Source organism: Arachis ipaensis, chromosome B10 (assembly GCF_059453495.1).
Source record: "Arachis ipaensis isolate K30076 ecotype BB chromosome B10, ASM5945349v1, whole genome shotgun sequence".
Taxonomy (NCBI): domain Eukaryota; kingdom Viridiplantae; phylum Streptophyta; class Magnoliopsida; order Fabales; family Fabaceae; genus Arachis; species Arachis ipaensis.
Genome location: NC_142435.1, coordinates 139639228 through 139666387, shown reverse-complemented (window position 1 = coordinate 139666387; position 27160 = coordinate 139639228). Strand labels below are relative to the sequence as shown.

The window sequence follows — 27160 nt, the reverse complement described above, 5'->3', positions numbered from 1 at the left end:
AAAAAAATACTTTGATTATCAACCTTTTATTTTGGAACAATACGTGTTAGTAACAGAAATTAGTTTTGTGGAATTTTATTTGTATTTTGTAGGGGGTTTGAAACCCAAAAAAAATATTAATAAGTTTATTTTTGAAAGATTTTTTAAGAGAAGAGAATGTTAATATTGATAGTATTGGTAATGATAATAGAGAGAAAATAATAATAATGATAAAGTATAATTACACAATAAAAATAATAAGTGGTGGTAGTAGCAGTGATAATTGATCTTATTATTGAAATAATTTTGTTGAGGTTTTTAAACACCCCCAACCCTTGCTATTATTGTTTAACAGATTTTTTAACAAAAAAAATCAATATTATTCTAAAATAAATGTATTTTTCTGGGACAGAAATTCGTAAAATTTGACAGATACCGACTTAGCTAAGTTCAAATTTAAATACTACTAATATAAAAAAAAAATGGATATTATCACTCTTATTTTTATATCACTTTTTTTTTTACAAATTTATGCAAACATACACTGCACAATAATTATTTCAAACATATTTTAACAAATATTAGATTCCAATTTCATTCCTTTTTTTTGCTTTCAAACTTTCAAATTTCTATCAGAATTGAATTGTAACTCAATCCATCAAAACTCAACTCAGTTCTTTCTCGATAAAGTTACAAAATACACTGTGCACTAAGTTAACATTGTTTTCTTTTGCGAGGAAAAGAACAATAGTATACAACATATATGGGTAACGTAACCTTGTTCCGTATTATCTACTATCTAGGTATACATTGCATACAATTAAGCTTTTGATTAATTTCATAAGCACATTTCCGTATTATCTACTATCTAGATATACATTGCATACAATTAAGCTTTTGATTAATTTCATAAGCACATTTTCACGTATAACACCGTCCTTTCATGGAACACTAATGTTCCAATATTTGTGCAGCTCATGTTCCAATATTAGTATATATTCAACATATATGGCTCCTATTTTTTTTTCCCTTCGCCAACCTATGCTGTAGTTGCAAAACCTTTCTTTTGGAAGGTTTTTTAATGTAGAAAGGCAAAAAAATGTCATTGTTCTACTAGGCTCTTGACCAATAATCCCCCTTAAACGGGTTTTTAATGTAAAAAGATAATACAAAGGATTCATCCGTTAAAAGAAAAAAGTTGATACTTTTATTGAATGACTATTATTGAAGGATTTGTGGAAGTATGTGATAGTCTTCGAAGTAAATCAATTTGGAGAAAGCACCAACTCTAAGGCTGTGTTTGGTTCTGAGTTGGTTCTGAGAACAAGACAAGACAAAATACTAAAAACAAAACACAAAGGACAGAGACAACAAAAATTAGTATTCTTGTATTTTGTTTAGTAATAAACTAAAACAAATTATGAATGTTCAATTTATTCTTATTTTTTTATTCAAAAATTTGAAAAAAATATATAATAATAAAAATTATAATTATAAAAAATAAAAAATAAATATTATCTCTTATTAGTATCTCAGTATCATTCCTTTCAAGATGGACACAAAATACATTAATTTAATATCTTTGAATATAATATCTCTGTTCATATCTCATCTGTCAAACACGATTTTGTGTCTATGTTCCTGTCTCAATGTCGCTTGTAAACAAACGCAGCCTAAGTTACAACATCGAAAGTGTTACCAAAACCCCCACTTGCGTTTGGTGAATGACTGAATGCAGTCCCACGGAGCAAAACCTCGACACATCCTCCCACCTTCAAATTGGGAAGACATTACAAGTTAGAGGCCCAATAGCCAGCCCACTTTTTAAGTCACACACCATGGAGTGTGAATGTCCCTGAGCTGTTCAATTGTGTCCTTTGAATACTATTTGAGAGGTTAATTTGATAATACACAAGCTCAATAAAGAACAGATGTGCAACTGGAAACTTGGTCAACATCAAAGATCCACATTCACAGGAACATCGTATATAATGTCATCATCTAAACCTAGACTGCTGAAGTTGCAGATTGCAATAAAATTGCTTTGACTGACACAAATGAATAGTACAGAACTATATGATGTTGTATGTTACAGTTAAGATCATCGGAGGTACAAAGGAGAGTGATTTTGGTTAAACTCAGCTACATTAGTTACTTGGGGAAAGGTGCTCTATCTTCTCTCCGCTTTTAGTATTCGTTCAGCACCTCACCAGATTGGTGTCACTTGACAGCACCAAAAGTTGAAACAACCGACAGTGAGACTACTACGTATCAACGTAATCAACTGCATGCTCTCTCATGTCGCACCTCAACAAGAAGCATAATTTACTTCAAAATTTAACTAGAATACATCACAACTATAATTTTACTAGAAATTATTTTTTAAATGGTTTTTTAATTGGTGTAATTCACCAAAATAGGTGACTGGAGTGATGTGTAAAGATATGTGCTGGTCTGCTTTATGCACCTTTCGAAGAGCCAGAAAGCAGCCACATGTAGTAGACAAAACGCATACCACTTTCCGCAATCTCCGAAATACAGAAAAAGACAAAAAAAAATAAAGATTGCTTTTCGCACCCTACGAAAACCTCAGGGAAACTACACATGTAACGAGTTACTTTTCACAACTTGAGAAATGTCTCTCATATCAGATAAGGTTACATTTCGCAAACTGCTAAAAGATTGGCCTATATCCGTTTAATACACCTTGCAAGCCCATTTTAGTGGAATTTACTAGCTTGGCAAGGTGGTGAGTAATAGATACGACACCAAGGCCTCAAGGGCCTGGTTCAAACTCCACCCATTATTGGCCGAGGCAGTATGTGATTGACAAATCAGTTTGCCTCATATAAAGCCACAGGGTTGATTCCCACTCCCAGCAATAGCTGGATTTAGTGTGTGTGGGTGGGTGGAGATGTGTGTGTGAGTGTGTATGTCCAAAAAAAAAAATCCACCCATTGAAATTTTGGAGTTATTTCAAAATTTCCCACCAAGGCATCCTCTAGTGCACCTGTAAACTAGCGGGTCAATGACCGATTTCGTTGACCAATTCACAGTCGCTTCAATGCAAAACGACCAATTTTTACTTGATTTTGACCAAGTTGAACGGGTCAATTACATATCTGGCCTAATGGATAATCCAAACCTATCAATGGTTTTCTCGGACGAACCGGTCAGTCCATTCCAATTTTGATAACTATGTAATTTAAGAGTTATTCAACTCTCTTTATAAATTTCAAAAAAAAAGGGGACAACCTAGTATGCAAACATTAATGCAGAATCCAAAGAACGGTCATACCTAAAGGGTATAATGTAACCAGCTTAATCTAATAATTACACTAGTGACTGATTTTACAATATAAACCCGTGACCTTGAAGTTACATGAAAACAAACTCAACTATTATTCCAAAGCTTCCCTTCTCATGACTTTCAAAAAAATAAGATAAAATAAAATTACTAATGCATTGGAAACTTAAAATTCTTATTTTCCATACAAAACTTCCAATTTTAGCTCCTTTAAAGAGTAGGATTATTGTCCATGACCAAGAAAGAAGAATAAAAGTAGGGGTATGGGATTATCCTATGGTTAGCTATTAAAAGAAAAACAAAAAGATAAAAAACAAAATGCAGACCATTGTGTCTAGTGTCAAACTATTCCATAAGAAGAAAACTAGAGTTCAAGAGTCATGAAATGACACATCAATTCTGCCTCTGATAACTATAGAAGCATTGCTACTGGGAGAAAAGGGAAAAACTGACATTTTAAACTCAACTTCTATCCAACTCCAATTCTTGGCATAAGGCAGCAAGCCTAAGATAGCAAAGGCAATCCCACAGTGGCAGCAAAATCTATCTAAATTGGTTCTTGCTTAGACCGGATCGATGCTCAAGTCTGAAAATATGTTGAAGTGGTATCGCCAACGAAGAAAAAGAAAAAAGGGTTAAGAATTGAGGCTTCTTACCTAGCAAACAAACTAAAATTCATCTCTGGGCTGTTTATCACCTTTGCTGAGCGAGAAAAGCCACTGAAACATTTGATATATACTGCCAGAGGATGGCTCCTGCTTCGGATTACAGACTGTATCATAGTCATGCTTCTGATGAGGTGCAACTATTTTTTCCTGCAAACAGAAAGATCATGAAAATCAGATCCATAGACTGACTATTCCGAACTAATATTGCATATCAAACTTCTTACACATTAGACAGTGGGATTGTGCTAATACCTTGAAGACCTCAAATGAACAGAAATCAGAACCATCACAACCCTGTGTACAATAGCATTAGAAAGAAGAAACAGAACACATTACTGATGGATAACAGCATAAAAGGATTTTAAGCTATCAAAAGTAAGATACTTGAACTTCTGAACCACAGTCAGATATTCACATAAGAACAGCTAGAAAAAATCAAGACTAGCATTTTAATTTACATAATCTTCACATGAACGGAATAAACTTACAGGCATTGGAATGGGGTGTTCATTGTGCAGCACTTGCACAAAGTGCTTGCTTTTAGATTTGTCTTGAGCCGGACAACTATACAATATCAGCATGTTATTGCCTGCAAATGGGGCTAGAGTGCTACCCCTCCAGGTTCTTTTCTGTGGAGGCTTTGGAGGGAGCTGCAAAGGTTGCTCCTTCTGAATTTTTTTAAACTCTACATTGTCAACAGCTATTAGACAATAGTAGTTGCACCAAAACACACTTAAAAAATATATATAGTAATTCAGTCATATTTATTTATGTCAAATTGTAACGGATATTAAAGCCTCACCGGATCCATCAAGAAATAAACCAAGCAGACACGAAAATGGAATTATAGTTTCCGCATGTGCAAACCGAAGTCTTGCCTTTTCAAAGCTTCCAGGAGGGCGTCTTTCTACAGAAGTAATCAGTTAAGTGTAAATGAGTGCAGAAAACAAATGCTTCCAAGTTCACATATTCAGCAAACAATCTTCAAAAGAAGCCACCATTGCATTTATAAAGAAATAATAATTTGCCATTAACTAATTCCAACCAAAGGGATGAGAAATAGATTTAAGAAGACCACATGCTAGAAGAGTACGCCAAATACAACAGTATTGGGTTATGGGTACATGCTTTATGTGGTTATGAGCAAGAAGCTGAAGATTTAAACGAAAGACCAACAGTTAAAGATTTATTGGAAACAAATATTAAATCTTTTAAGGATAAATAAATTCTTAAAGAGAAGATATATGTGATCAACAAAAGGCAAGCAAATGGAAGATATTGAAGTCCAATGGTCAAACACCACATAAAGTATTAATTGGAGCAATTAAAGTAACCAAAGAAGCAAGAAAGAAATAATCTATTCATTGAAGATGTGACATTCAGTGGCCAACATTTGTGTTAATCAGGAACCAGAATAATCTCATATTGAACAAAAAGCACCAACATATACATCAAGATAAAAGAGTACCCAAAGGTATAAATGAAATGGAAGGGAATCACTGTCATTATGGTGACCAAATTGTAAAGAAGAGGAAGGTAATTTCTTCATACTATATTAATTACAAAGAAACATTAGTTGTCCATATTGAAGAAGGGGATAACAGCTAGAGAAGGTATACATATGGAAAGAATGCATGATCAAGAACAATTACAGTGGAACGGGTAAGAGGAATTATTTTGAGCAAAAGGAAAAACCAAAGCAAAGCCATAGCTAGCCAGGGGTGCAAAAATTGAACACTCCCTGACCGCATTTGAAGGCGATTTATGTAAAGCCAAGACACATGAACGAGAGAGAAATCTGAGCCACCATTGCAATGTACCAATGATACACAATGCACGTACGTACAAGTGAAGCCACCAAGAAATTATGTCAATACGCTAAGAACTGTTCAAAGAACGTCATTTCTTATATCATTATTCTTATTTCCACTGTAAATTCAATAGTGTCTTAGCGTTAAGACTTGAGTGAGTTGCTTGGTAAAGACAATAGTGTCCTCAAGTTGTGTAAAATTGCCCAAAGGTAGAGCCAAAGGTGAGTGAAACCTAGTGGTGAAGGAAAGACCAAGAATGCTCATAGGTAACCATAAGTGAGTAAAGCTTAGTGATGAAGGGAGGCATCTATTGTAAGGTAGTATACCTTTTGTAACGCATCATCCCAAAGACGGTGGAGACTAGATGTAAGCTTTACCCCGGTGGCTGAACCAGGATACGCATCACATGCAAGCTTCTCTCTTCCATCACTCTATCCTATGTGTGCATTATATTTACTTTTTTATATATTAACCCCAATAAAAGCTTGCTGTTTACTCTAATAATCAAATGCTTTTCAATTTTTCACGTTCTTGTATTTTGAGTACAAAATTTAGGAGAATTGTTCTGAATTCTGACTGAGCTACTCTAGCAGAATTTTTAGTGCACGGAAAGTTTTTAAATTTCCTAGGACTTGATTAACCTTTCTCAAATTCCCTGGTACCATCAAAAGCTATTTTTGAAAAATCTTTAATATATGAAATATGATTACCTAAAGAGACTCATCCATACATAAATCTCATAGCCTCAAAAGTTTCATTTAATGAATATGCCATGCACAAGAAGATATAATACACACTTAACATTACAGTATCTGAAGTACCTTCTTCAGCTTGAATAGCTTGTTCCATAGACTGCACAACATCTTCAAGTAATGGCAATCCCATTCTATAGTTGAGCGAGTTTCCATAACCCTTAAGGATATAAGCCTCCAAGTCATCTGTCCACTCCAGCAACATAATCTATTTACACAAGAATGAGCATTTTAAGAATTCATGGCATCCAAACAGCAACGAAAAAGGTGCAGCGAAATGTTAACATGGTTGTTGTAGAAATAGGAAAAATAAGCTAATTTTTTCATGCCCATTCAACAATAGCAACTTTCTGGGCATTCAAACTTCAGTTTAACAGCAAAACCACCTTAATGGAATCTGTAGTTTCATTTCGAGATCAATAAAAGGCGGAAAAACCATATCAAGATATCAAAGTTTCATTTTATTATCTTCAGTTTGATTTCTCTTTTGGTGCATTGTTGTTTGTGTCATTTTTGTTCGTTAGTTCTAATCTATCCTAATTTACATACAAATAAAGAAAAAGTAGATCATTAGGTCACAAAATAGACTCACAGCATCACTACAAACGTACCTCAGAAGGGCCAAAAAGACTACATGCTTGATTGGTAATGTCTAATAAGGATGCTTCCTGTCAGATAAACACAAATTAGGTAATAGAACAATAATAAGGGAATCAAACTCTATAGCATCAATAAGATTTTCCTTTTCTTCTGATAAAAACATCAAAGATTATATATAAACTCAGAAAGAAAAAGATGGCGAAAACCAACAGCAGAAGAGAATGAAGAAATGTTACCTGTTTACACAAAAACCAAAGAGATGATATATCCTGCCTCGTAAAATTCAGTCCATAGCGCCCAATTAATGCAGATGTGATTTCATTCAATACAGGTTCTTTAAGTTTATTAACAGCGGGTTCCTGCTTCTCCCTGAAATGCTGGCCCCATAATTCAAAAAAGTTATACAAACATACTATTGGGCAAAAAGGATAACAAAGCACAATAGATACCATCAAACATCTATTTTGAAATTTGTTGTCCAACTTGCTTGAACATTTAAAAATATGAAGTATGCTGCCAATTGTTTACCTCAGGTGGCCTTCAAAATACAAAACCTTCATGTTCAATTTAATAGCCATTCCATGTGGCAAAACTAAAATGTATCATACTGGCTATGAGCCTATGATTTCATAAGTTTAATAAACATGTAAGGATTTGCAATAGAAGTACTCATGAAAAATCAATCAAAATTGAAGGCTGCATCATACCTTGTAGTTATGACAACAATCATGAAATCTCAGCATGATGTCGCTAGCACGGCTTTCACTTATAACAGAAAACGCTCGATGTTTCCCAGGTCCAAGGCTACCATTTCCACTAAAAAGCCCCATCCCAAATGCTACCGCACTGGCCGAGGCTCGAGGAACCTATGATACAGAGAAGAATATGCATAAGCATATTTTATAATAAAAAAAGAAACATCTCTATGTCTTATAATCTAGTTCATCTTGCAGTGTTACTACAACTAATAGTCAAAACAACATAAATAGGACTTCCCTCCCCTCCCCCACCCCCCCCCCCCCCCCCGCGCGGGGCCCTCTTCTCCTCTTTTGAGCATCGGATCCCACATTTCCTAAAAGCCCCAAAACTACTCCTGGTGTACATAGACTAATAGAATGAACAAGACTTTTAAAATGACAAGTTCTACCCAGACAAAAATGTTAAGATAAACTCACCTGAGTTGCCCTTATTGTATATATGTTTGGATGGTACTCTTCATCAAACAAACTTGGAAACTTTTCTCTAATTTTGAGTCCAAGATCATATAATTCTTCCTCTCCTTTGCTAATCAACTCACCACCCTTGAGCCTTCCTTGCCAAGGAGATTTCCATCCATCTAGCCAGGAAGGAACTCTTTCCAAATGCAAATTTCGCCTTCTGGCATCCTTTATAAGATCTTCCAACCGTAACGACAAATTATCTAACTCTCTTATCCTTTTCTTTGTAGGAGAACGAGTTCCATGCCTTGCCTGGGTACATAAAGTAGCATTTTAATCCATCTGTACATTAGCTCAATACCCTCAATCACAACAAGCTGGACATTCCATATAAAGATTAACCCTTTACTCGACAATGTTGAACGATTTTAAAGCAAACAACATAAAAAGCTAAGAACACAAATGTAAGAACTACTATTATAAAACCAATATTCAAATGCAACATCCTTCATCATAATTGATAAATGAAACCATTATTCTCACATTGCTGAGAAAATTACCACAAGATTTAAGTGAGTTGGAACACATCCTTCAGGAACTTTAGAAGGTATAAAATTACCGTTTGCAATTTCTTTTACAGCACCATACCTGGAAAACAAAATTCAGCAAGAAAATTTAATCAATCTCATTTGACAAGATCAACACATATGCAACAAAAACGAATTGGTAAAGCGAATTGCCTTTAAATACAAAACGCTGATCAAAATCAAACAAAAATAGATACCCTAATATGTTTCATTTTCAAATATCAACACATAAAAGAGCGATTTAGAAATTGTGATTGGGAATTGAGAGAGAGACCTGGAAACAGTGGAGAGATGCTTGCGAACATCGAAAGCTTCTTCGGCGTTGAAGCAGTTGAACGCAGAAAAGAATATTACCATTAACAAAGCTACGATAGGCTTCTTCATTCTCTTTGATTGCACTCTGCAAAACCCACCACCCACTGAATAAACAAACCTCCTTCTACGTGAAAAAAAAAAAAAAGAAAAGCACAGGGAGACAATGAGAATACTAAACAATGTGAATAATTGACATATTGGATGATCAATATGTGGATGGAGTGAAGTTTTTTTTTTATTTTATCGGTCAATTTTAGAATCCATTGTTCACACAATTTATTGTAACAAAACCGGAAAAAAAAATTGGAACAAACCGGACCTGTTATTTTTCAAATTTTGAACCAAACCAAAACCTTTTTCTTGTGCATTCCAAATTCCAAAGTCAAATAATTTTAAGCCGGTTTATAATGGTTCAGAACCGGTTATACCAGTAGACCGGATGATCCCATATTGACAAATTCCCAACAGTAGAAAAAAGATTTGAAAACAAACACAGGCAGAAGCAGAAGAACGAAAAAAGTTCAACCCAAGAGAATCAGAACAGAATCGTGATGAGAAGAAAGAAGAGAGGAATTCTTGTGATATAAGAAACAAGGAAATGAATTCAAAGACTTAGGGCTTGTTTGGGTGAGCTTTTGAAAAAAGATCTTTTTTCGAGTTATCTTTTTTTAAAAGATCTTATAGAGAAGTAAAAGTAATTTTATGTTTGGATATTTCATGTAAAAAGGTCTTTTTATCTATCAATTATGTTTGGGTATCACAATATAAAAGTACTTTTTTGTTCATTTATTACACGAAAAACATCTTTTTTTTAAGAAAAAAAGATCTTTTAAAAAAAGATGTAAATTACAGCTTCTCAAAAAAGATCTTTTTTTGATTTTACTAGTGCTTTTACTTTTACTACTAGAAATTTGCCAAATACGTTAAAAAATAAAAAAAGATCTTTTTTCATTGAAAAAAGATCTTTTTTTAACAAAATAATAGCGCCCAAACATGCACTTAGAATTGAGAACAGAATTACTGAAAATCAATACACACAAAAAAACATACACAAAAGTTCAACCCATCAGCAACGAATTCAGAATCACAAAAAATTTCAACACAGACTTCTTCTAATCAAGTATTCAACAACGAAAACTCAAAATACGAAAACAAAAAACTCGGCATCTAAACCCAGAAAATCTAAGAACAGGAAAACTAAGCAAAGAATCCAAACTCAGCATCCAAACTGAATTCAGAATCACATCAACAACTCCAACTCAGAACGCAACTCAACTCAGACTCTAGTACACAAACTCAACTCAGAATCTTAGAAATTGAAACTGAAGAAGCAGTGGCTTACTGGAGACACGAGGGAGGAACGGCTGTGACAGAGTGAGCTTGGACAGAGAGTGAGCTCGGAAGAGGATCAGTTCGCGACGGCGAGGCTTCGGGCAGAGATTCACGGAGAGAGGACGCGCTTGAAGAGGATCGAGCAACCGCTCGCGACCGACGAAAACGGGGCCGAAGAGCAACGGTTTGCGACGGCGAGGAGAAGATTCCACGGCGGCAGAGAGGGACGTTCGCACTTCGCCGTGAGAGGGATCGAAGCCGGAGACGGGCTCAACGACGAGGACAGAGACACGAGTTCAGGGCGGCCGACGACGACGAGGACAGAAGCGGGCTTGACGACGGCGACGCCAACAGCAGCTCCGAGCAGAGGGGTCGCTGGCGGCGCTGGAGTGAGAGAGAGGGGTATTCACTATTTTCGGTTGTGGGAGAGATGGAGGGGGTAGGTATTCTGAGGGTTTTTTTTTTTAATTAAACTCTGAAAACCGCTAAAAACCGGCCGATCAAACCGACTCGATTTTTAAAACACTGCCTTTTATAATAAATTTTAAATATTTAAAATTTTATAATTTTTATACTTCTAAACTTAAAATTAATTATTTAAATTTTTTTAGCATTTAGAGAATATTTTTTCATACATTTTGTTACATATTGACTAAACTTTGGTATAATATTAGTTATTCGATTTTATGGTATTTTTCAAAATCTCTATATTCACCAATGTTCTGAAAACCGGACCGGACCGGCCGGTCGAACCGGTCCGACCGTGAACCGACAGCTTAAACGGTTCGGTTTACTAACAAAAACCGCTATTTTAAAAACCGGATACGAACCGCTGAACCGGCCAAGAACCGGTCGGTCAGACCGGATCGGAACCCGGCCGGTTTATAAGAAACGACGCCGTTTCCTTCTTTCGTTGAATGAAAAGGTTGCACGCGTTTCTCCCCCAGCCCCATTCCTTTCTCCAACTCTTCCCTTCAGCAAATGCCCTAGCTCCACCAAAGAAAGAAACCCTAGCCTCCACCAATCTTGTCGCCGTCTGTCGGAGTGGGAAACTGCTGCTGCCGCCTCCGTTGCACTCAAGAACTTCCGTCTTCGTGCTATCGGCGTTCGCTACTTCGATCTCACCAACCCCTGTTCGCTCTCCATCCCCTGTTCGCTCTCACGAATCGCCTGGTCGCCGTCGTCCGCGCGCTCAACAGCTCTTCGTCGTCCGTCGAAGGTCAATACTCACTGCTAGTGGCTTGTTCTTTGTGTTTTTTTTTATTGTCTGTTCAGAAATCAAACCCTCTTCGTGCTTGTTCATCGATGGTCAGTGATAGTCGTTTCTAGTGCTTTTGTTTTCATTGCTTGATGATTATTGATTAAGTGATGCGTTGCTGTTTTCTTTTTTTACTTTGTGCTTGTTCTTAGTTGATTGGCTTTGCTCACTACTCTGGCTTGTTCTGGCCTGCTCTTGATTGATTAACTCTGTTACTGGCTTATTGATTGATGATAAATTGCTACTGATAAGCTGTTACTGTTTTGTTAGGGATAAATTGTTACTGTTACTTATAAATTGTTAGGGATTAGCTGTTACTGTTTTGTTATGTTTGTTGCTTAATGGTAAAATAGAAATCAAATCAAATGTTGTTTGTTGCTGAATGATAATTTTTGTTGCTGAATGCTGTTGGTAGTATTAATTCTGTGCTGCTATTAATTCTTTGGCGGTGCTGCTGCTGTTTTTAATTTTGTGAATGATTTATTAATTTCAATGAAAAATTTGCCACAGATGTTGAGGGACTCTTAAGCTTATATGAAGCTTCACATCTTAGGATTCATGGAGAAGACATATTAGATGAAGCTCTTTGATTCACCTTAAATCCATTGATCTTTGTTGCCTATGTTAGTTAGTGTTTGTTGATGGCCTGGAGTTTTGAGCTGTTTGTTAGATGAGTTTAGTTGTGATAAATTTTGATAACTGTTATATTTTGAGAAGGTTTGGTTCAGTAATTAGGTTGAGCTTGAGTTTAGATTGTGATAAATTTTGATAATTGTTATGTTTTGAGAAGGTTTGATTCGGTGATTAGGTTGAACTTAATTGTAGAAGAGGTCTTGCTACTCAGTTGTAAGATTGTACAGTATTAACTTATTAAATGATTAGAATTGCATTTTGTTTGAACAAAATTGCATTTTGTTTGAATAGTGTTGACCTATTGAATAGTATTCAATGATTGGAATTGCATTTTGTTATAGATGGTGGTGATTTTCTTATGGAATGACTAAGTTTGTATTACACTACAAGTATGTGTTAGGCGTTTATTTATAATTTATTTATTATTTTATTATTAAACGGTTTTTTCGGTTAGACCACGGTTGAACCGGTTGAACCGATAAATCAGTGAACCAGTAACTAAGACGGTTCGATGAGCGGTCCGATTTTCAAAACCTTGATATTCACGATAACCGTGTAGACGTACTGTCAATACACAAAAGATGTATTGTTCAGCTCCAAAATTTTAAAAAACAAAAATCTAATAACCGAGTATTATCCTAAAATTTAGTCAATATCTAAAAAAATTAGTTATAACCTTTTACCACCATAACAAATACTTCATAAAAAAATTTATTGATTTTTTTAAAAAATTAATATATTTAAAACAGAAATACTAAGTATTCAGGTCTTTTGAGTAATCAAATTTAATCAAATTATTAAAAATAAAAACCACTTCCACACCTCTCTTTCTCTCTCTACTTTAACGATCGTCCATCTTCCTTCTCTTCCTCCTCCTCTTACGTTCCTTCTTCCTTCTTCAATGTCGGCGTTACTACTACCCCCACCGTCGTCGTTGCCGCCACCACCATCTTCTTCTTTTTTCTACTTTAACGTCATCATCGCTACTGCCATCGCCATCATCGCTACTGCCATCGCCATCATCATTGTCATTACCAAGATTTTGAAAACCGGACCGATTATCAAACCGTTTTAGTCACGGATTCATTGGTTTATTGATCCAATCGGTCTAACCGTAATTTAACCAGAAAAACCATTATAATAAAATAATAAATAAATTATAAACATCTTAAATATTTTCAAATTTAAAACCGTACGTAAAATATCACCAACTAAATGTAATTAATTAATCATCAAAATATGCAATAACTTGCTGCAAATTTGTTGACAATTAACATAATTATACTTCCATTAAAAATAGCTAGATTGAATTACAATGCACAAGTTAAAGATAAAGGATTCTGTCTTAATGTAGCTAAGTCAAAAAATAAAACAAAAAATGAGTGTTGCACAATAAACATACAACAGAGCCCAAAACAAACACACAACACAACAGAGGCTGAAACAAAAACACAATAAAGCCTGAAACAAAAAGAATCCAACACGGAGGAGGGATAGCAAGTCCGCCGAGATCAAGAACAGGGACAGTGCAACCAAACAATGAAAACAGAATTTTGTTTATATAACAAAACAATCACTAATTGCAAATTTTTTCTTCATAAGAACAGAACAATGAAAACATGAAGCATATAATAAAATCAAAAGATCACCAATTGCAAATCTTTTAATAAGAACAGAAGTTAGAACAGTGAAAAATGAAGAAAGATTAGTAGTTTTCAACCCAATTTTAACAAAGCTCATCACAATGATTAACAACAAAAAAAAAAGCAATGAAGGAACAGTGAATCAATAACATAGGCAGTGCAAATTCAAGAAACTTTAATAAAATTTAACTACAGAAACAGACAGTAAAGCAGTAATAGAGTTATCAATTTAAAATTTATCATCAAATACATTTAGTGAGCAAAACCAATCAACCAAGTACTGACTGGGCATTCGGAAAAAAAAAATCAAAAGAACATTTAAATCTCAGCAAAAACACAACAACAATAGGAACATTTAAAACAAAGCAACCCAAAAAAAAATCTAAAAATCACCATTGCTGAAAACAATGATTTGATCCGTGTATGCAAGAATTAAAAGCTAAGCTTACAAGAAAGTGAAGAATACCAAAACCAAAGAACCTTCAATCACAGCTTAAATCAAGAACAGAAAATCACAACAAAAACAAAAAAATTAGAAGTAACAGAAGAACAACAGAACAACAATCCAAGAACAATTAGCAAATTAACAAATTCACAATAACAGTTAAAATTCACCAGAAGAACACTAATGGAAGTGGAATCATCATGCTAATACGTTTTCTGCAAAGATGCTATTTGTGCAGCTAAAATTTCCTAATTACTAAGATCCAATTATTCTAATTTCACATGCAATCAACTTACTAAGTTTCTAAAAGCTAGAAATTATAAAACCAACCAGAAATACGGTTAAAACATTTCATCAAACATGTTGAGTGCGGTAAAATTAAAACAAAAATAAGAGAATTCAAAGCTTAATATCAATGTGATAGAGAAGAGAACATAACTATTGTAACTTTAATTCAGTCTATGAAATAATCCAAACCACTACCAAATCAAATAGTTACTTATTGTAATAGAAATCAGAAGTTGCAGAGTTTGAAGAAGAGTATTGGTGTTGTGCGAGTGTATTGTCTGGTGGCGGGTTTAGGGAACTGACGGCGGCGACAAAAGAGAGCAGTTCCACGGCTAGATGGAGCGCGCAGGTTGGTCGCAGTGTTTGAAGCAGAGCAACGTGGCTTCCAGACGAACACGAATCCGAACTCGAACGGGGAACGACGAGTGAACGCGAACAGTGAACGCCGAGCGAACGTGAACGGCGAAGAACGCGAACGAAGACGACAGCTGAACGAAGACGCGAACGTGAACGGCAAACAAACGGCGACGGAAGCGCGGCTGAGCAGACAAATACGCCGGACGCCGAGCTCGAGGAAGCAGCCGCGATCGGTGACAGCGAACAGGGGACTTGGATCACGAGGGAAGCTAGATAGACGGACGGATGGAAAACTTTGAGTGCGACGGACTCGGCAGTATGCCACTCCTTGCGGCGGTGGTGTAGGCTTTCAGTGCTAGGGTTTTTTGGCTGGGGTTGTGTGATTTGATTTCTTTCTGAATGAAAGAAAGAAAGAAAGGGGGGAAAGGGAGAAAGAAACGAAGGGGCTTCCGTTTTTTGTGTAAACCGGGCGGGTCTCGGTCCGGTCCAACCTGTCGGTTTTTATCCGGTTCAATGGTTTTTTATCGGTTTTCTAAACGACGATTTTACATGTCTGACCGGATCACTAATGTTATCGGTTTGTGGTTGAATTGGTCCGACCAAACGGTCCGGTCCAATTTTCAAAACATTGGTCGTGACCGTCACTTCTGTCTTCTTCTTGTTATATTTTTGTTGTTATTGTTTAATTTTTTTTGTCTTTTTCTCTTCATCCTTCTTTATTATTATCGTCATTATTGTCGTCTTCATCTTCTTCTTCTCCTGTAAATACTCAGAAAACTAAAGCACATAAATTTTGATGCACAACATACAAATTTTGTGTGCTATGTGCAAAAATTTATATACTATACCAATAAAATACACGCAACATATAAATTTTGGTGCACAGCACAAAAATCTTGATTCATAGTATAAATAAAAGTCCAGCCCAAATATTCATAATTTCTAATATCTAAAAATAAGTGAATTAGTAGAACGGTTTTATCTAAATAAATTCAGTGACCAATAGAAATTTTACATTAAAATGCAATCTCAATATTATAAACTTGATGTTTCTAATCATGTTGAATTAAGTAATTTGTGCACAATTTTTGAGTTATGTCAAGGGTTAACGAAGACAGAAAAGTCTTTAACATATCCTTTGATTGATCATTTGATTCGCTTGATATCAACTCTTCCTATTTCAATTGCTACAATGGAGAGATCTTTTCAACTATGAGTCTATGAATATTCTGAAGAATAGACTCAGAAACAAAATGAAAGATGAATTTCTTGTTAATTATCTTTTGATTTACATCAAGAAGAAGATTGATGAAAGATTTGACACAAATTCTATTATCGATAAATTTTATGATTTGAAGAATCAACATGTATCATTTCGTTAGTAAAAAGTATACACATATTTTTTTATTTTAAAATATATTCTCTATCAGTATAGTTCTTTAATGCAACTTACATTATATAATTTATTTGCATAAATCTTACTTTAATATTATATATGTTATTAGTCCCCCCATAATAATATTTCTAGATCCGTCTCTGTGTGCTATGCTTTGAAAATTTGTATGCTATGTTTCCAAAATTTGTATGTTATATGCAAAAATTTGTGTGTTATATCGACAAGTTTGTGTTATGCGTAAAATTTCGTATGTTGTGCTTCGAAAATTTGTATGTTATGCTTCAAAATTTGTGTACTCTCCAACAAAAAATTATGTGTTGCAGAAAATACAAAAAATACAATGTGCACTCTAATTATACGCTAATAAAACACGTGTACACGCATATTATTTTGAGAATTTTTATTATTAATGAACTAACTTAGTTAAACTTAATTTCTAAAAAAATTGTCCATCTAACATCACTCTATTCGAATCGAAATATAAATATTTAGCAATTTATTTATCATTTTACTCTAAAAGAAACGAGCAGATTAGCGATGAGTAGCAATGATGTGTTGTTCAAAGTTCAAACCAAAAGGGAGTGTTGTTTCCTTCTTAACCTGTTGACCCAATATAAAGCCCTATTTTGTCGAGCAAAGACTCGACCAATGAGAATGCAACGCCCAATTCCAAAGGAACCCTGTTGGCCCAGTCCTAGGGAAGTAAACTGTGTTTGGACGAGTCTCTTTCTTTTTTGTTCTTGGACGAGTCTTAAATGGAAGAGTAGAGATTTTTCTTTTTTCGGACGTGAAGAGTAGAGTTAGTTGTTCACTCCCTTGATGAAACTTACGTGCTGTTTTTTTGGTTGGGTTGGGCCCCCTATCACAGGTCGGGCTAAATACCAAAATTACCAAAGAGATTTTCAAGGGAACTCAGGGCTCCTTGCCAAAAAAGGAGATCAAGTTTCTCGCCAGTAGCTTCGTCCTTTTTGGGAGAAGGAGGAAGCACAGAGACAGGTATGACCGATACCACAACCGATGATGCCTCAACAGCAACGTCTTCAGGTGGCACTCCCGAGGAGGAAGTCGGAGCTGTCTGAGGTCTCGAGGTGGAAGACGGACCGACCTGAGCTCCCGCAGACTTTGGATTCTGAGGAGGCTTCTCCTCATCATCCGACTCAGGTGCAAGGACAATCTTCCCGTCCACCACTATGTTGTCTGTGCTGGAGGGAGAGATCAAGGTCAGGAGCCAAGACCTTAATTTGGGCTTCCAGGTTTTCGAACATCTCGTCCATGCGCAAGGCAGCTGTTTCCTGAAACCCGGCTAACTCCTCCTTCAACTTTTCTAGCTCTTCCTCCAGAACTAACCTCTCCCCAAAGACCTAAGTATAACTTTCTTGATACTTTTTTGCCTTTTTCTCGGCCAAGGCAGTAGCAGCTTCCGACCTGTTTGCCCTCTCCCGAGCTCTCTCCAAGTCGGCCTTCAATGTGTCCCTCTCCTTATCCAATTCCGCCTTAGTCTCACTTAGCCTTTCCACATCAGCTCGGGCAGCCACCAAAGCCCCATTTGTGGCCTGGATAGGAGAGCTCTTCATCTCCTTAAATAACTGAGAACAAACCCTCCCCCCCCCCCACAATGCGAAGTCCTCATCGCGCCAGAGTCTGCAGGTGGTTTTGAATTGCCACATCATCCATGCTCACACGATGATGAGGGAGAAGGTTCTCTTCCCCCCAAGCTAAAGCATCAAAATTTTTGGTATAGATGCTCTCCTCCTCATCAATTTTTTGTTTCTTCGAGGTAGGTTCAGTAGAAGAAGGAGATGGAAGGATGGACTCTGAGGGGATAAGGCGGGAAAGGGGAGTCGAGATGATAACTTTCGGATCGGAAGGATCCGATCCCGACCTCTTCCTAGGCGAAGATCGAACAGGCTTTACGACCTCTTGTTGCAAAGAACCCGCCCCGACCTCTTTCTGTTGCTGAAGACTCCGGGCTACCACAGTCTTCTTGGTGTTTCGAAGAAACTTCATACCTGATTTTGGGGACATATTTTCTACAAAAAATAAAAGGATATATTTAGAAACAGCAAAACTGTCAGTAAAAGAAATTCGACAAGAAAAGGAAAAGGGAGCTACCAAGCTTTGATTTCAAATGGCTGGGATCTCCCAAAATCTTTTTGTATCCAAATGGGGAGGCTGACCCCAGGTATTCAACAAAAGATCTACCACACCCCTCTCTAGGTCATCTAACTCAAACAAGTCGACTTTACGAATTATAAGGTTGTCTTGCCAGTACAGAGGAAAGGGGGTTCTTGACTCTCAAGAAGAAAGAAAGGTCAGGAATCATTGGTAGATCGGACCTTAAAGAAGTAATTTTTGAAATCGTGAAAAGAATCGTCAAAGATAGAAAAAAACCTTCCGACCTTGTACAACTCGGAAGGATATCCATCCCAACTTCTTCGAGGAACTATAAGGTTTTGTTGCAACAAAAAGATAAAAGAAAACATTTAGAGAGGGTTCGACATTTAAATCCCTACACAGCAGCTCGTACATCTTCATAAAGGCCTAGGAATTCAGATGTAGTTAGGTAGGGGTAAGATTACACGACCTAAGAACCTCCATCTCAAAAGGAGTAAAAGAAAGTCGGACGCCTAACTTAGTGAAGAAGCAGTCATAAGCGTAAAAGAAAGGCCGTTCTGAATCTACTAAAGGAGGAAAACACACTCTCTCCTCGGGGTCAAATGGCTCTAATACATACATTCTCTCGACTTTCCTATTCTCACAGATACTATGATGCCTATGGAATTCATCACAATACTCCCTATCGGTCACAGGGACACAGAAAAGAACGGTACTTTCTACCCAAACCAGAAAACTAGGAGGGGCTTTGGTTGACATATTCGTAATAACACGGCGAGACATACAGGCTATACCTACAAATACCAAATAAAGAAGACTATTACTACCAGAAGTCGGACATCCCAAACAAGTCGGGCAAATAAAACAAAGCAATAAAAGAGTGTTCTTCCCAGATATTTTATAGAACAACCAAATGGCACCTCTCCAACATCACGTAGAAGAGGCACCATTAGGGGCAGTACAGTGCACAAAAGATAACAGCTATGATAACACAAACAAAGATTTTTTCAAAAAAAAAAATAAGAGAGTCTTTTAAATCTTTTTGGTAACAAACGTTTTCTCTTCTCAAAATGCTCCGCATCAAAATAAACTTTCACCAAAACAAACAAAAGAAAGGGGCAAAGACAGCAAAGGCAAAACAGCAAGCAAGTCTCACATGATCAGAAAGGAGAGTTTGAAGGAAAGAGAAAATGAGAACCAACCTTGAAGAAGGTTGTAAAAAAAAGGGGAAAGCACATCTAAAAGCAGCATAACACAAACGATCCCCTTCATGCCGGCAAAAGCAAGTAACTCTTTAAACACTGATATTGAGAAATCTCGAAGAAACAAAAATGGACGAAATGACATAGAGGAGCACTTTGGAGAAGTAGGAAGAAAAATAGCCTTTCAGAAATGCAAAAGGAGAAGAAGAGCCGAGAATCCCCCTTTTAAAGGGACAATAAATCAGAAACGGCTCTATCACTCCTCTTTAAGCGTGCGCGAATTCCCAGGATGCCGCGCAGTATTCGACAGTCATTAAAACTCCACCAACATTCAAAAATTCAAAAGACGTCAAGGATATACCGACAAGGTTAAAGCCCGACGTCCACAGCAGAAGTCGCAAAATGCTTGAGCCCGACCTATAAAAGGAATGGACTCAAGTAGGGGCACTGTTCATACCCTGGCTCAACAGATAAAAACCAGGCCCAATAGCGCAAAAGGCCCATCAATAAAGGTAGACTTCATGATAAGCCCGACCTCTTTGAAGAGGTCGGACAATGACATAGAGGTCCAGCTCTACTTGACCTAACAAGTGACTGCATCCTTAAATCTCTCTAACTAACTCTACTTCATCTAGAAGGTAGATCTCAACAAACTCCCAAGATAAAGGGAACGCTTATCTATCAAAAAAGATAGAACTACTACAACAAAAGTGGTGATCTACTCTACTATAAATACACAGAAACCCCAGGTATAATTCACGTTCTACTCTACTAAAAATCTGCCTAAAGTTCATACTAACTTAAGTATCAGAGTCTCTTGCAGGTACCACTCTCCACCTCCTCACGAAAAACTCGGACAGGCGGCACCTCGACACCAAAGAGATCGGCCGCTGCCATCGCAAGGGACTTAGACCTTACGTTCAGGCCCAAATCAACATTTTAACTAACACTCGAAATAATAGTATTGATTAATAATCTTATTCTCTAATCTAATTAAAAATTACAAAGGTGACTATAAAATACTTTCCATGCACAAGAGAGGGAGATTGAACCCTACCACGCACTTAAGTAAAGGAATTAGTAACAGATTAGTTAATGTGAAATCTTTTCTTAATGCTGCAAGTTATACTATAGCAGCCAATTGCTAATAATTTTTCATGCTTTAGAGTATTTGATTACAAAGTATGTCTTTTTGGGTTGGAAAGAAATTGCAATCTGATCTAATATTATTTATCTTTACAGCCTAACGAGTAACGAGTACATTACACTGCCGCCGGTCTAGTGCTCCTTATTTATTTATTTATTTATTCATGGCCATATATAGGATGCATGTCACTTCTCGATTACCTTGATGCATTCCGTTTGCTCCTTTTAGTGATCTTGTTTGGCTCTTAATACATATCAATGAATAAATAAATAAAAATAACCCTGATCTTGATCTATGAGATTATGAAATCAATTCTTAAAGGTAATACTGTAGTTAACAGTAAGAATTTAAAGAAGAATGAAGATTATTTTTTTAGGAAAGAAAAAACTTATAAAAATGTCACGTGTAATGTACATGTTTTTTTTTTTTAATTTAGTAAAAATCTTCATTTTTTATTCAATTATACTATTCATCAAAGAAATTTTCATATTATAATTGTATCAATCATAATTATAAATTTGTTAAAAAAAAGATAAATAAAAATAAAACATAATTACTATATTTTTAATATATATATATATATATATATATATATATATATATATATATATATATATATATATATATATGTGAACTTTTCATTGAGTAAATTATTTTTGGTTTATCCTTTAAAGAAGGTTGCATTCTTTAATTTATTTATTAGATACATTATAATTTTTCATTTTACTATGCTTGATAGGAATCATTGATAATATCACAACTTGTTAATCAAATTAATCATATTTTTAAAAATAATTAAATGAGTTAAACATATTTAAAAAAATAAAATAAAATATATAGCCTACTACTTTATTAGTAACTCTATTTATAAATTATGTTATAAAAGAGCGCAGCACTTTTTATTTTACTTAGAACATATATTAGCATTTACCGTTACTATTTTCTATTTAGATATTAATGATATATATATTGATATGTACGTTACAATACATTTATCAATCAGTCACCAAAAAAAAAAAAAATACATTTATCAATCAAGATATTATACTCTAGAAAAATGAATTATTAAACAGCTGCCAATTCCTTAACTTTATCCATTCAATCATTATTGTCATCTACCATGTAACCCTTTACAAGGATCATGATATATGTAGGATTGGTCACAAATTAAAGGACACTCGGTTAGTGTATGCATGATGAGTGAGTCTCTCACCATAAATGTACGTGTTTATAAGAAGATTTTAGATTTAAAAAAAAAAGTATAAGGTAATAATATATTATCTGTCAATTTATTATTAATAATAATTAATTATTATATTTTAAATACAAGTATAAAGAGATACATCCAAAAAATATATATAAAGATACTTTTATTAGACACAGTCATAAAAAAATATTTTTGTTAGATACATTCACAAAAACACTTTTATTAAACACAATTATAAACAAGAGTTAGCTGAAGTTAACAGAAACGCTGTTAGTAACGTAGCAGAATTAATTTAAAAATGGATAAAAATCAAACTCGCTGTTGTAAAATAAAAGATATATATATATATATATATAAAGATGTATAAATAGAAGACTCTAGTATTAAAATAATTAGCTCAATAATAATTTATATATATATAATAATATTATATGTTGTAATGTGTATATATATACAAAGATAGAAAGAAGTATTAAAAATAGAGAGAGAATTGCATATGTTTATTGTTACTATCACAATATAATAAAGATGATTAATATTGCTATTAATATTATATGTAAAGAGTAATAGAAAAGAGAATTTAGAATACTAATAAAATAAAAGAAGAGAAAGAATTGTAGAAGAAATATAAAGAGAAGAGTATTTGATTGCAACATAAAGAGAGAGTATTTGTTTATTATTGTGTGTGTATTAACAACGGAGGTTAACCTCCTATTTATAAGCATATGGGAGGAATGTTTTCAACCCATATTAATTTCATTCTCTATTGGTAACATGAAAACTGAGTCACTTGCATGGGCATCCATATCCTTTGTGTTTATCACAACACTCCCCCTTGGATGACCATTCAGGATTATTGCCTCGTTAAAACCTTACTAAAGAAAAACCCAGTGGGAAAAAACCTTAGTGAAGGAAAAAGAGTACAATATCCTTTAGTGATAGGGACTGCCTCATTAAAAACCTTGTCAAGAAAAACCCAATGGGAAAAAAACCTGACCAAGGGAAAAAGAGTACAGTCTCCCCCTCTTGTCGACATCAGTTGATGTCTCGAAATCGGCGCATCCCAATCTCATGTACCAATCTTTCAAAGGAGGATTTTCGGAGCGACTTTGTAAATAAATCTGCCAGATTATCACTTGAGAGGATCTGTTGGATATCAATTGTCCCTTGATTTTGAAGATCATGAGTGAAGAAGAATTTGGGAGAAATATGCTTTGTTCTATCACCTTTGATGTAGCCGCATTTAAGTTGAGCAATGCATGCTGTATTATCTTCAAACAGGACAGTTGGAGCTATCTTATGATTAATCAGTCTACATGATGACAGAATATATTGAATCAGACTCCTCAGCCAAAAACAATCGCGACTAGCTTCATGAATCGCCAGTATTTCAGCATGATTAGAGGAGGTTGCTGCTATCGTCTGTTTCGTGGACCTCCATGATATAGCTGTACCACCATATGTGAATAGGTATCCTGTTTGAGACCTCCCTTTATGTGGATCAGACAGGTATCCGGCATCTGCATAGCCAACTAGTTGTGACTTGGATCCATAGGGATAAAACAATCCCATATCAACCGTTCCATGAAGATATCGAAAAATTTGTTTGATTCCACTCCAATGTCTTCTGGTTGGAGAGGAACTATACCTTGCTAGTAAATTCACCGCGAATGATATGTCAGGTCGCGTATTATTAGCAAGATACATTAGCGCTCCAATGGCACTAAGATATGGTACTTCAGGACCAAGGATATCTTCATTTTCTTCTTTAAGACGGAATTGATCCTTTTTCACATCCAAAGATCTTACGATCATTGGTGTACTTAATGGATGTGACTTGTCCATATAAAATCTTTTCAAGATTCTTTCTGTGTATGTTGTTTGATGAATAAAGATCCCACCTTTTATATGCTCGATCTGCAGGCCGAGACAAAACTTAGTCTTTCCAAGATCTTTCATCTCAAACTCTTCTTTTAGAGTTTTTATAATTGTTGGAATCTCTTCAAGAGTCCCAATGATATTTAAATCATCAACGTACACAGCAATTATAATGAACCCAGATGTAGTTTTCTTTATGAAAACACATGGGCAGATATCATCATTCTTGAATCCGTTTTTGGCCAGATACTCAGTAAGACGATTATACCACATTCGTCCAGATTGCTTTAGACCATATAAAGATCTTTGCAATTTGACTGAGTATAACCCTTGCGAATATTCATTGGATGGTTTAGATATTTTTAGTCCTTCAGGGACTTTCATATAGATATCACGATCTAATGAGCCGTATAAATAGGCTGTTACCACATCCATTAAATGCATATGCAGTTTATGATATGCAGATAAGCTGACCAAATAACGCAATGTTATCGCATCCACTATGGGGGAATACGTTTCTTCATAATCTATACCGGGCCTTTGTTAAAAATCTTGTGCCACAAGTCGGGCTTTGTAGCGCACAACTTCATTTTTCTCATTTCGTTTTCTCACAAATACCCATTTGTATCCAACAGGTTTTACATCTTCTGGTGTACGGACTACAGGTCCAAAGACTTCACGTTTTGCAAGTGAGTCTAATTCAGCCTTCATGGCTGCTTCCCATTTTGGCCAATCATTTCTTTGTCGACATTCTTCAACTGATCTTGGCTCAAGATCCTTACTTTCATGCATGATATCTAATGCCACATTATATGCAAATATTTCATTGACAATTGTCTTATTTCGGTCCCATTTCTCTCCTATAAAGACATAATTTATCGAGATCTCGTCATTTTCACAATTTTCAGGTACCTGAACATCTTCTGGCGTTATATCAGAATTTTGGACAACTGCCGGTGTCTTTACTATGTCTTTTTCAACAGGAATCGTATTTACCTCTTTTCTTTTTCGAGGATTTTTATCTTTGGAACCGACAGGCCTGCCACGCTTCTAGCGTGTATTTGCTTTCGTGGCTATTTGTCCTACTGGGACATCAATTCGAATTGGGGCATTTTCCGCCCTGCCACGCTTCTGGCATGAATTTGCTTCAGTGGCTACTTGTCCTACTGGGACGTCAATTCGAATTGAGGCATTTTCTGCTGGTATGTAAGATTTGGTTATCCTCTTTGTATCGGAAAATGCATCAGGCAATTCATTTGCTATTCTTTGCAAATGTATAATCTTTTGAACTTCTAGTTCACATTGCCCTGATCGAGGATCTAAATGCATCAATGATGATGCATTCCAATTAAGTTCCTTTTCATGAAGCTTATTCTCTCCCCCTAATGTTGAAAATTTTGATTCATCAAAATGACAATCCGCAAACCGGGCTTTTAACACATCACCAGTTTGTATCTCAAGATACCTCACTATAGAGGGAGAATCATATCCAACATATATCCCCAATTTTCTTTGGGGTCCCATTTTGGTGCGATTAGGTGGTGCAATGGGAACATATATCGCACACCCAAATATTCTTAAATGGGAGACATTTGGCAGCTGGCCAAAAGCTAATTGCATAGGAGAGAACCGATGGTAACTCGTTGGCCTCAAACGAATAAGTGCTGCGGCATGTAAAATAGCATGCCCCAAACCGAGGTTGGGAGATTTGTTCTCATAAGCAAAGGTCTAGCAATCAATTGGAGGCGTTTAATAAGTGATTCTGCTAACCCATTTTGTGTGTGAACATAAGCCACTGGATGTTCAACACTTATTCCATTAGCCATACAATAAGCATCAAAAGCTTGGGAAGTAAATTCACCAGCATTATCAAGACGAATTGCTTTGATTGGATTTTCTGGAAATTGTGCTTTTAATCGAATAATTTGAGCCAGTAATCTCGCAAACGCCAGGTTGTGAGAAGATAATAATCACACATGTGACCATCTCGAAGATGCGTCTATCAGGACCATAAAATATCTAAAAGATCCACATGGTGGATGAATAGGTCCATATATATCACCTTGAATCCTCTCTAGGAATTCAGGGGACTCAAATCCAATCTTTACTGGTGATGGCCTTAAAATTAACTTCCCTTGAGAACATGCAGCACAACAAAATTCACTAGTTTTAAGAATCTTCTGGTCCTTTAGTGAATGTCAAAGAGAGTTTTCAATAATTCTTCTCATCATGGTTGTTCCCGGATGACCCAATCGGTCGTGCCAAGTTATGAACTCATTTGAGTTAGTAAACTTCTGGTTTACAATGACATGTGATTCAATTGCACTGATCTTGGTATAATACAACCCAGATGAAAGTGAGGGTAATTTTTCTAATATAACTTTCTTATTTGAATCATGAGTTGTGATACATAAATACTCATGATTTCCCTCATTCATCGTCTCAACATGATATCCATTTCGGCGAATATCTTTGAAACTCAACAAGTTTCTCAGAGACTTGGTAGATAATAGTGCATTATTTATTATAAATTTTGTTCCTCCAGGAAACAAAATTATAGCTCTTCCGGAGCCTTCTATCACATTGCCTGAGCCAATAATAGTATTAACATATTCCTCTTTTGGCACAAGATGGGTAAAATATATATCACTTTTGAGAATAGTGTGCGAACTTGCACTATCCGCAAGGCATACATCTTCATTACATATCCTTGCCATTCTCTTCAAAAACAAATAATAATAAAATGAGTAGTATGCACAGATAAATTGAATACTTGATCAGAATTATTTTTCTAAGAAATACTGTACATAAAATAATGTCATATACTAAAATTTTATTTTAAAATTTGACACATTTAATAATTTCAAAATTCATAAACATTAATATTTCATTATTTATGTACATCACATTTGAAACTTAAATACATAGAAAATAAAACTTAACAATAAATTTTTTACATTATTTATTTACATAGATACTTCACAATTCCACATATTAAACTATTCCATCATTGATCAAATGACCAATATTTCCTTCAGGATCCTCAAAGAAATCAGATACATCATAATGAGTGGTGGAGTTCT

The 27160-nt window shown here is 35.5% G+C and overlaps 1 protein-coding gene and 1 long non-coding RNA gene across 6 annotated transcripts; one reads left to right on the top strand and one right to left on the bottom strand.

Moving 5' to 3' along the window:
- Nucleotides 1-1534: 1534 nt before the first annotated feature.
- Nucleotides 1535-11020, bottom strand: LOC107622818 (uncharacterized). 5 transcript variants are annotated; one of them, XM_088484145.1, is made up of 14 exons: nt 10831-11020; nt 10519-10657; nt 9136-9261; nt 8835-8922; nt 8293-8586; nt 7825-7983; nt 7354-7494; nt 7129-7185; nt 6587-6725; nt 4757-4861; nt 4443-4639; nt 4207-4248; nt 3984-4101; nt 3445-3872 (listed from the first exon to the last, which is right to left on the bottom strand). In XM_088484145.1, exons 3-14 carry the CDS (start codon nt 9243-9245, stop codon nt 3850-3852), a joined length of 1473 nt encoding a protein of 490 aa, XP_088340271.1. In that variant the 5' UTR covers nt 9246-9261; nt 10519-10657; nt 10831-11020; the 3' UTR covers nt 3445-3849. The 5 variants fall into 5 exon arrangements, with proteins under 5 accessions (XP_088340264.1, XP_088340271.1, XP_088340268.1 ...); XM_088484138.1 differs by lacking the exons at nt 3445-3872; nt 10831-11020 and adding an exon at nt 1535-1751 and having other exon boundaries at nt 3943-4101; nt 10519-10653; XM_088484142.1 differs by lacking the exons at nt 10519-10657; nt 10831-11020 and having other exon boundaries at nt 9136-9294.
- On the top strand, nt 10775-12671 carry LOC107622819 (uncharacterized). Its single transcript, XR_001616279.3, has 2 exons — nt 10775-11727; nt 12277-12671. It is a non-coding gene; the product is annotated as an uncharacterized LOC107622819 (long non-coding RNA).
- Nucleotides 12672-27160: the final 14489 nt, after the last annotated feature.

Coding starts and splice junctions, on each gene's coding strand:
- LOC107622818 (XM_088484138.1), bottom strand. CDS start 9,245: ATGAAGAAGCCTATCGTAGCTTTGTTAATGGTAATATTCTTTTCTGCG. Junction 4,862..6,586: donor AGCTATTCAAGCTGAAGAAG/GTACTTCAGATA, acceptor TTACTTCTGTAG/AAAGACGCCCTCCTGGAAGC. Junction 4,249..4,442: donor AACACCCCATTCCAATGCCT/GTAAGTTTATTC, acceptor TATTGTACACAG/GGTTGTGATGGTTCTGATTT.